At 63.8% G+C, this 9,993-nt stretch overlaps 1 protein-coding gene and 1 long non-coding RNA gene across 2 annotated transcripts in view; one reads left to right on the top strand and one right to left on the bottom strand.

Moving 5' to 3' along the window:
- Positions 1-2,770: 2,770 nt before the first annotated feature.
- On the bottom strand, positions 2,771-7,026 carry LOC144224415 (uncharacterized). Its single transcript, XR_013333045.1, has 3 exons — positions 6,144-7,026; positions 4,237-4,474; positions 2,771-3,409 (listed from the first exon to the last, which is right to left on the bottom strand). It is a non-coding gene; the product is annotated as an uncharacterized LOC144224415 (long non-coding RNA).
- Positions 7,027-8,987: 1,961 nt separating this feature from the next.
- The window catches only part of PVALEF (parvalbumin like EF-hand containing), a 2,254-nt gene continuing 1,248 nt past the window's right edge, over positions 8,988-9,993 (top strand). The window contains exons 1-2 of the mRNA XM_077755362.1: positions 8,988-9,395; positions 9,605-9,740. Of these exons, the coding sequence (XP_077611488.1) occupies positions 9,290-9,395; positions 9,605-9,740 (242 nt within the window). The 5' untranslated portion in view covers positions 8,988-9,289. The remainder of the gene's footprint in view (positions 9,396-9,604; positions 9,741-9,993) is intronic.

Here is a 9,993-nt window from a genome sequence, read left to right on the forward strand (position 1 = left end):
CCCGCGCTGGGATTGGGGGCGGGGGGGGGTTTATTTTTGCACTGGGCACCCTCGCCTGTGCCACGCTGCGACGACCGTGGAGGAGGAGGAGGCCGCCCCCGCCCGGGAGTGCACAGCGCTGGGCGTTTGGGGCGGCGGCGCCGGGCACCGAGGGACGGTGCTCCCTCCCCCAACCCCACGCCGCGCCATCTTGCACCGCCGCGGTGCCTGCTGCAGGGGGCCCGTGGGGCAGGGGCCGCCGGTGGGGGTGGGGGGTGAGGTCTACGCCCCTCCCCCTGTGGGAGCCGCGGGAGTTCCAGTGTAGCCGGGATCTGGGTTTTATGTAACTTGGGTCACGCTGGTTCATCCATCCATTCATTCCCCAGCTGATGAGCAAAACCCCTTGGCGGGGCCCCGCTGGAGGGCAGGGGTGTTGTGGGCGGCAGGAGGGGCACCTACCACCCGCAGGGCCCGGGGAGGCTTTGGGGAGAGCAAGGACCAAGGCTCCCGCGGGGGAGTCGGCCCCTTAGGGAGAGGGTGCCAGAATGTGCCCTTCTTCTAAGGGGGCCCCTTGTGTAGAAAGTACCCCCCCAAAGGGTGAAGGAAAGGTTCCCTCCTTTCCCTTCAGACCTTAAGAGCCCCCTGCTCTGGGCAGTCCCAGCCCACCACAGGCCTGTGGAGGAGAACAGGGCATCCAGAACCTTCTTGCCGGCCCTGATTGTGTGGAGGCTGCTCTAAGCAGCTTTGCCCCACAGGCCCTGTTGAGGGTGAAGGAGCCACAGGTGGAATGGCCCGTAAACAGCCTGGCGGGTGCCAGGTGCTCAGACCCCAGGGGCGAGCAGGGTCAGAGGCAACCGATGGTGAAGGTGACTGAGGGCTGTGATCTAGGAGTGCACCCAGGGAAAGGGCCTGGTCCACAGTCGAGGACCTCCCTCCCCACCCAGGAGGCAAGCCCAGCACTGCCTGGGCCCCATATGGAGGGTCCTGCCTCTGCCCACCCAGGAAGGTGCCCCGGATGCCTGCACCCAGGGAGGCTCCTTGGGGGACAGGCAGGGGAGATGACCGGTGGCCCTAAGCTGTCTCTGTGCAGACCCTCTGCACCACTGTGGCTGGCCTCACTGACCAGGGTCAGAGGACAGGTCTCTGACACGGTTTGCCTATGAACACACCCGTGTGCACACACTTGAACACGCAGGGGTCACCCATAGCAGATGCAGAGGGTGGGCCAGATCGAGCTTTGGGGTTACGGGAATTCCTCTGGGGTCCAGGCAGGGCAAGGAAAACCCCGGGGCTCCGGCTGCAACGTTCCACCCCACCTGACCATAGTGACACCCCTCCCCCACCCCACCTGNAGTGACACCCCTCCCCCCACCCCACCTGACCATAGTGACACCCCTCCCCCCAACCCCAGGCACAGGGTCTTCCGAGGGTGTCCTGGAGCCCCGCTATGTCCCTGCCGTGGTAACCATCGAACTGGAGGCCTTCCACGTCCCCCCAGCGTTCATCTGTTCCTTGGGCCCGTGCTCCCCACGTGGGGCCAGCCGGCAAGCACTCGCTGTCCCCACGGTGTGGCAGGAAGGCCGGCACTGGGATTTAGGGGAGGGTCTGTCTGCGTGCTCACCAGAGTCGGAGCCAGGAACTGCGGTCCTGCCCGGGGCTCCTGAGCCCGAGGCCCCCGGGTCAGCATGAGCCTGACCCTCGGCCGGCATGATGAGGCGCACTGGGCAGACAGGGTGCCGCAGGGCTGTGGAGGGCAGAGCTGAGCTGCTCGGGGCTGGCCAGGCTGCCCGGGACTCTGTCCTTGGCCCCTGGGCTGAGGTCCAGCCCCCTGACCTCTGAGAACACAGGGAAGGCAAAGGACCTGAATACCAGCAGCAAAACCCAATACCTTGTGCCCTGGGTCACTTGCTTGTCCAGTGTCAGGAGCAGGGGCGGTGAGACAGAGAGAGAGGTCCCAGGGTAGAGGGCAGGCAGCAAGGACCCTGAAGACGTGCCCCCACTTCCCCTGACCTGGGGGGGGGGCCCAGAACCCTCCCCAGCCAGAGCAGGGCCTGGGCCTAATTGGGGTGGGGCTGAGGGTGCCACACCACCTGAGTGACCGCTGGCTTGGTCACCCACGAAGTGGCCAAGTGGCTGGCTTGTCACCCACGAAGACCAGGCTGCTTCTCTGGCTTGTCCACCACAGGACCCAGAGGAAGCCCTAGGCTCACAGGGATCGAGGTCATGGGCAGGAGCCTCTGGGCCTAGGGTACGGGGTCCCAGAGGCGTCTCGGGCAGATGGCGTCAAACACGGTTCCTGCCTGCCCAGGCCTGGGGTGGTGAGGGGAGGGCACCTTTCCCCGGAAGGATCCCAGGGCCCCAGGGGAAGGGTGTCTACAGAAGGGAGTTTGGGCCCAGAGGAGGTGCAGGAAAGCCTGAGGCAGCAATGCGGTGTGGGGGAGGGGGTGCGGGGTGAGGTAGCTCTGTCCCTCAGCAGGTGAGCAGCGCACATCCCAGTGCAGGAAAGGGGTGGAGCGTGACATCTACGGGGACACAGGCCGGCTCCGGAGGCCAGGGAAGCCTTCACACTAGGACAGGGGCTGTGGGCACCCCCCGTGGGAGGGACCCGCACTGCTCGGAGCCGCGGAGACAGGACGCAGATGGCGGGTGGAACGCCCTGTGAAGTGACTGCTGAAGGGGTGCGTGGCCTCTTTTGGGGTGACCGCAGCGTCCTGTGATGGTCGTGCGCCTGGCAATACCCGGAATGCGCGGCATGTGAATTCTTTCTCAGTAAAGCTGTCAAACTCAGTAATCGGGTCACTGGTATTTTAATGCGATACCCTAACGAGTCAGAATCAACGAGGAAACCCGCCGTGAGCCACATACCCCAGGCTTGATTCATTCAGGAGCAGAACCAGAGCCACCGGGGCCTGAGGCAGAGGGAAGCCCGGGACTGTCTGCCTGCTACCCCTTCAGTCCACACCCCAGATGAGCCCCTGGTCTGGCCAGCCCGGGGGGGGGGGGCAGCCTCTTTTGTGCCCCTCCGGGGACATGCAGGTCCTTTTCTAGGCCCCTAAATGAAGGGAGGGAGCTTGCTCCCCATTCTATCTGGGTCCTCGCCTGAGGCTTGGGGAGAGTGTAAGGGACAGGGCTGGGGTGGGAGAGCGTGAGAGGGTCCAGGGGAGGGGGGCTTGGTAAGTGTCCTGGGGCTGCCCTGACAAATGATCACGAGCTGGGGGGGCTTAAAACAGCAGAAGTGGCTCTGTCACAACTCCGGGGGGCCAGAGGGGCAGGCCCATACTCTGAAGGTCAAGGGGAAGCGTCTTCGTCTTCTTCTAGCTCCTGGTGGCCCAAGGGTCCCTTGACCTGTCATATCACTTGACATGTCACTCCAATCTCTGCCTCCATCGTCAGGTGGCCTCCTCCCCGCCTCTGGGTGTCTCTTGTTCTCCTAAGGAACCAGTCAGTGGATTTAGGGCCCATCCCAACCTAGATGGACCCCGTCCTAACTTGGGCATGTCCACAAGGACTCTGTTTCCAAACAAGATCCCATTGCCGGGTCCCAGGGTTAGGGCGTGGACACATCTCTTCGGAGGCACCCTCATCCCACTACGGAGGTGCAGACAGGGGCAAGGCCAAGGGCACAGGAGGGCATTGTAGAGTCCCTCCTATAATAGAGACACATTAGCATTTCTGCACACAAGGTTGCTGGGGTTCGGCGCCCAACCCCGAGTGAAGGGCACCACAGCAGGCACTGTAGGGTCCCAGGGACAACCTGTCTGCCAGGATTTCACCCCTAGGGGACTCACCGCACCCACAGCCCAGACCCGCTTCCTGGCCCACCCCTTCCTGCTGCACCAGGACGTGGCCACAGCCTGGGGGGGGGAGGGGACAGGGAAAGGGCTGCCTGGAAAAGAAGGGCTAATTCCCCTTATACTTCCAGGGCGTGGGGCAGGGCTGGCTGCTGAGGGCTCTGCAGGGGAGGGGCAGAGCAGGCCAGCCCCTCCCCCCAGCAGTGGTTCCAGGCAGGAGGCGACAGTGCCGGCTGTGCCCAGAGCTGGGAGGTGGCCCCCGTTACCCCCTCGAGGCCAGCTCAGCCCAGAGAGCGGCCCGGGGCTGCGGGCGAGGAGGTGTGGCCTGACTCTGGACAGAAATGAAAGCAGAGGGGCTGTCCAGGGGCCAGTCACCTGTCCGCTGGGGGGCAGGTGCCGGATCCAGGGGCCCGTCCACCCGCTCCCCACCCGGGAACACACCCCAGGCTCCCCACCCCTCCCTCACCTGCGACCCAGGCGGAGGCGGACACAGCCCCGGCCTTCCGGAAAATGCAGGGGCAGGTGGAGCAGGGCTCAGCACTGGGCCATCCACCTGAGAGACCCTTCAGTGGTGCTTATTTGTTACGTTTTCTCTTTGAGTTATGCTTCATTAAAAGCATTGTTTCAGGGCACCTGGGAGGCTCAGTCGGTTAAGCGTCCGACTCTTGATTTCAGTTCAGCTCCTGATCTCAAGGTCTTCCTCCCTTGATAAATAAATAAATTTTTTTTTTTTAAAAAGCATAGGGGCGCCTGGGTGGCTTAGTCAGTTAAGCGTCCGACTTTCGCTTAGGTCATGATCTCGCGGTTCATGGGTTCGAGCCCCACGTCGGGCTCTGTGCTGACAGCCAGCTCAGAGCCTGGAGCCTGTTTCAGATTCTGTGTCTCCCTCTCTCTCTGACCCTCCCCTGCTCACGCTGTCTCTCTCTCTCCTAAAAATAAATAAAACATTAAAAAAATTTTTTTTAATTAAAAAAGCATTGTTTCCCATTCTACATTAAATATTTTTATGTTTATTTTTCAGAGAGGGTGAGAGAGACAGAGCATGAGTGGGGGAGGGGCAGAGAGAGAGGGAGACACAGAATCGGAAGCACGTTTCCAGGCTCCGAGCTGTCAGGACAGAGCCTGACACGGGGCTCAAACCAAGAAGCACCGGATCATGACCTGAGCTGAAGTTGGACGTTTAACCACCTGAGCTACCCAGGCACCCCAGATATTTCCATTTTTTAATCGAGATAAAATTCAATTAACATAAAATAAACCATTTTAACATGAACGATTCAGTGGCATCCAGCCCATTCACAATGTTGTGCAACCAGTTCTAGAACATTCTCCCCACTCCAAAATAAAGCCCATACCCGTTCTATGTAATCCCTCACTTCCCACCCCTCCATCCCTCAGTAGCCCCAACCTGCTGTCTGTCTCTACGGATTTGCCAATTCTGGATATTCTAGACAAATGGAATCACCCCCTCTGGTCCCCTGTGACCGGCTCCTGTCCCTCAGCAGAGGTGTGAGGGTTTGTCCCCACTGTGGTGTAGGCCAGCATTTCATTCCTTTTGTGCCCAACGGCGTGTCACCGTATGGACGTGGACATTGAGGGGACGTCAGTGCTGCCGGCTGGGGACAAGACCTCGGGGTCCACACACACGTGCAGGCGTGCATCCCACACGGGCACGGAGCAGACAGGCGTGCCGGGAATGTTCGGGGCAAGAACGTTGGATCGTCCACCGTTTGTCCCAATCATCCCGCTCTTGTAACCATAGCCAAGGAGGGGACCCCCCCCGGACAGAGACCCGCATGGAAATAGTGCCTCTATGACAAAATGCCGGCATCTGTCCAGGGTCCACCAGCAGCGCCAGGGAAAGAAGTTTCTGGAACATCGTCAGCTTGCTGGCCTCACGTGAAGCTGTTACACAGAGTAACACGCGCCAGCGACTCACAGAGAAGGCAGATCTCAGAGCTGCGTCCACGCTGCGCACGGGGCCAGGGAAGCCCACACAGAGGACGGCTGCGCTTGGGGCTGGGAAGGGGCTGAAGCCAAAGTTCCGCACGGGCCTTCCTGGGGCAGCGCACTGTCTGTGAAGCACGCGGGCCCAGAAAACCGAGGACGTAAGGTGTCTCCAGGCAGGCCACAGCCGGGAAGGTTCCCGGGGTGTATCTGTCTCTCGTCTCCGCGCTCTCAACCCGGGGACGGTCCTCGAGGGCCTTGCCCAGGGACTGGCCAGCCCTGCCTGAGGTCCCACAGCCCTGATGGGAGGCGGCATGGCCTGAGACCTCCCTGTCCCCACCTCACCTTGTGGCCAGCCCTGACATGGCTCCATGGCCCCCTACGTGGCCCATGCACAAAGGACAGCTGCCCGGCCTGGGTACTCACCGGAGGAGGTCCCAGCCCATTGTCCAGTGGCTTCTGGTGGCTTCTCAGACATGCTGGCCAGCCTGCACGCCCTGGGTGACCCTGGCGGGCCCGGCCAGCCATCTCCTAGACCGCCCCTCTCCCCTCAGCCCTACGAGGCCAGCAGGCAGGGTGGGTGGGACCTAACACAACAGAGACTCCGTTTGCTGCCTGCTCTCCCCACCCCCACCCCGGCCTTGGGGAGACCAGGCGCTGCTGACAGTCTGCCCGGCCCAGTGTGGACGTGCCAAGTGCCAGCGAGCCCCTGGGGGAGGCCAGCGCCAGGCTGGAGTGCCCGGGAGGGGCAGGGAGGGGGGACAGGTGCAGCCCAAACCGTAAACAGGCCCCGGGGTTGCAGGTATAAAAGCTGGGGCCCCCGCAGCTCTCAGCACCCCCAGCCTGACCTGCAGCCCCAGAGCCCTCGAGGGAAGCCAGGCAGAGGTGAGCCCTGCCCGGGGAGGGGTGGCATGGGCTCCGGGCCCAGGCGGAGCCTCCCAAGCTGCATGGCAGAAGCTGGGGGCCTCATCTTCACCCACAGGACACGGGGAGAGCCAGGGGGCTGAGGGAAGCCCAGGGGGGTCCGGGGGGGGCAGGCAAAGGAGGAGGAAGGGGAGGGGCAGCCTCAAGGGAGCCCCAGCCTAAAGGCGGCTGTGTGCACCTGGGTCTGCGGGGGTGGGCACGTGTGCACACGTGCTGGTGTGGCCTCCAAGAAAGCACCAGTACTGGGGAGCGGCGTGGGGAGGCTGAGGCCCGCTCACTCACCTCAGGCCCCAGGTGCTGAGTGGGGGGTCAGGGAGCCTGGCGGGGGCGAGGGCCCAAGGCCCACAGACCCGCTGACTCTGGCAGGCAGGCTAAGCCAGCTCTGGATCCCCTGGGACCCAGTCCCCATCTGAGGGGCCCCTACTTCCATCCCCCTCATCCCCCAGCCCTCCCTGAGTCCCAGGTCCCGTAGGAGGGGACCCCCGGCTCTTCCACTACCCCCCCCCCAGCCCATCCACACTTTTTCTCCTGTCTGTGGCAGGCGCCAGATGCAGAGCACAGCCCCCAGGAGGGCTCCGCGGGTGGTCCCCAGGGTGGCCCTTCCATCCTTGAGAGGGCGGTCAGGGCACAGCAACGCCCCAGGGGGCCTGGGGGGCTCCTAGCTGGGCTTTAAAGCCCCCGCCCTGCTTTGGCTGTGGAAGTCAGTGAGGTGGAGGGAGGGGGATCCTGCTGGAGGAAAGGATGAAGTGGGTGCATTTCCAGGCCCTGGGAGCAGCTTGGGAGGTGGGGTGGGGGGTCCGGGGCACCAAAGGGCTGGCTTCGTGTGGCACCCTGCAGCCCCCACCGCCCCCAGCTCCGGCAGGAGACGTCAGCTCCCCTCTGGGGGTGAGGGAGACTCCACCCCAGGCCTTGGGTCAGGGCTATAAATACACCACCAGCAGCCTGAGGCCCCAGGCCCCGTCCCCCCTCTGGCTCTGATCTCTGGCTCCCCTGCCTTCCTGTGCGGGTACCCCTGAGAGCAGTGGGGTGGGGCGGGTGGTGAACGGACATGGCCCAGGGCACCCACCAGCCTCCGTAGACAGGGTGCCAGCCCTGGGCTCGGCCAGACCAGGCCTAGAATTTGGCCGAGCCCCTCCTTCGTAAAGTGGGTGACCCTGGCTCTGGCGGGGCCCCAAGTGGCAGACAGGGCACCCCTTCCCTCCAGAATGGAACTCTGAAATTCTGGGATGGGAGAAGGGGAATCGGGGTCTCAGCCCAGGATGTGGGGTGGTGGGGCCTGTCCTGTGCGGCTCTGTGGCCCGGGCCTGCCCCTGACCGCAGTGGACCACCCCCACCCGCCTTCCGGGCCGGTCACAGAAGTTGGCTATTAGAGCCGACGCTCGGGGGGGGCTTGGCTCCAGGCCCAAAGCCCTTTCCTCAGCATCTCCCTTCCCTCCTGGCTCCTCACATGACCCTGAGAAGGGGCAGGGCAGGCAAGGGTCTCCCCACTTCACAGATGAGGAGCCTGAGGCCCGGAACGGCTGTGGGGCACGCCCAGGATCAGGAAGGAGGTGGCCGGGGGGCCGTGTCCAGCACTCCCGCTCCCCCCGCTGCCAGGGCCGAGTTGCAACCTTTGACCTGTGGCTTCTCTGTTGGGAAGAAAGTAGAGACTTCTCCAGTCACTGCCCAACCCCACTCAGGACGCACTGCCCGCTGGGCTGCCCTTCCTGGCCATGGGAGTATGTTCCAGAACGTTCTGCCACCCCGTGAACTTTTGAGAGGGCCAAGGAGCCTCTGAAATAGCTGTTTTGCCACAAGCCCCAGAACCCAACCTCCCCCCAGGGACGGCAACCCGAGAGCCCAGCAGGTCACAAGGCACCGCCTAGACCACAGTACAGCCTGGTCCCCACCTGCTGGCCCCTCGGCCTATAACCAGACCCCCGCCCGCCAGAGTCCTGGCCTGCCTTGGTGGCTCCCGCTTGACACAGGCTCTCCGTGACCTGAGAACAGCGACACGCATTCCTCCGCGGGCCGTGGCCCACCCTGCTCAGAACATCCGGGCGTGTCTCAATCTACAGGCATCTGGAGGCTGGCCCGCACTCAGCACACCTCACTGTGGGTGGTCAGGTGCCAGCCAGGGTGACAAGGTGCCGGGCTGGGGGCAGAGGAGTGAGGCCGGGCCGCGGGCCCTGAGTCCTGATGGAAGGAGGTGGGGCTTTAGGTAACCAGGAAGGCTTCCTAGAGGAGGCAGCTTTGAGATGGGCCTGGAGGGACAGAGGGAAGTTCCCTGATGGCGCCAAGGGGTCAGAGGGCAGCCACCACATCTTCTGAGCAGAGCAAAGGACCTTGTGATCGTCACTTACCAGACGCAGGCCTCAGCCTCTTCGGTGAAATGGATGTGGTGCCCCGAGGGGGCCGGCTAGCAAGAGGCGGGGACTCAGCCACACCTTCCTCCAGGGCCAGGACATAGGAGTCTCTGCAAGGCCTGGGGGCCCAAGGGCCTCTGTGGTCAAGGGCAGCCCGGAGCCTGGTCCAGGCCCCTGGGGACCCTACTCAGGAGGCAGGAGCTGGCGCCAGGCAGGGACTGTGTCAGCTCTGGTCTGAGCAGAGCACCCCCACCCGACCCGTGTGCACCCACCGGGCTGCTCCCTGTGCACTGCAGGGCCGGGATGGACGAGGACTACTCCTCTCAGATGAAGAAGATGGCCTTGGCCATGGGCACGTCCCTGTCAGACAAGGACATAGAGCTGCTGCCCACGGACATGAGGCATCACGGTACAGCACACCCCTCGCCCCCGCCCCGGGCCCGGCCCCGCCCCGGCCAAGGAAGCAGTGGACACAGGAGTCCATCTGCCCCCCCTTCCCTGGGCTGAGCAGCCCTGCCCACACGGGGGTGGGGGGAGGGGAAGTGCGGAACGCGCTGTCCCCACCCCCCGCAGAAGCCTCCCTCGGGGCTCCGCGTGACCTGCGCCTGGCCGTCCCAGGCTCCTTCAACTACCTCAGGTTCTTGGAGTACATGCAGAAATTCCAGGCCTCGGGGCAGCTGGACAGCGCCATCCGCCAGGCCTTCCAGACTCTGGACAAGGACAAGAGTGGCTTCATCGAGTGGAATGAGATCAAGTACTGGCCCGCGGTCGGGGGTAGGGTCCTGAGCCTCGGGCCCCGTGTCCAGTCCCCGGTCACCACATCCACCCCCGCACAAGACCCGGAACCCCCCCATGGGGCCCCAGCTGGCCTTGTGGGAGGTGGGGCCGGCCAGAAGCAGCCCGGGGCCACAGCACTGGGGCCAAGCCCAGAGACCACACTCCAGCCGGGCCTCAGTTTTCCCACCTGTAAAGGGGGGAGTGAGCACCTTGCAAACCATCGGGCATCG

This window comes from Crocuta crocuta, unplaced genomic scaffold (genome assembly GCF_008692635.1).
Source record: "Crocuta crocuta isolate KB4526 unplaced genomic scaffold, BGI_CrCroc_1.0 scaffold50, whole genome shotgun sequence".
Classification (NCBI taxonomy): domain Eukaryota; kingdom Metazoa; phylum Chordata; class Mammalia; order Carnivora; family Hyaenidae; genus Crocuta; species Crocuta crocuta.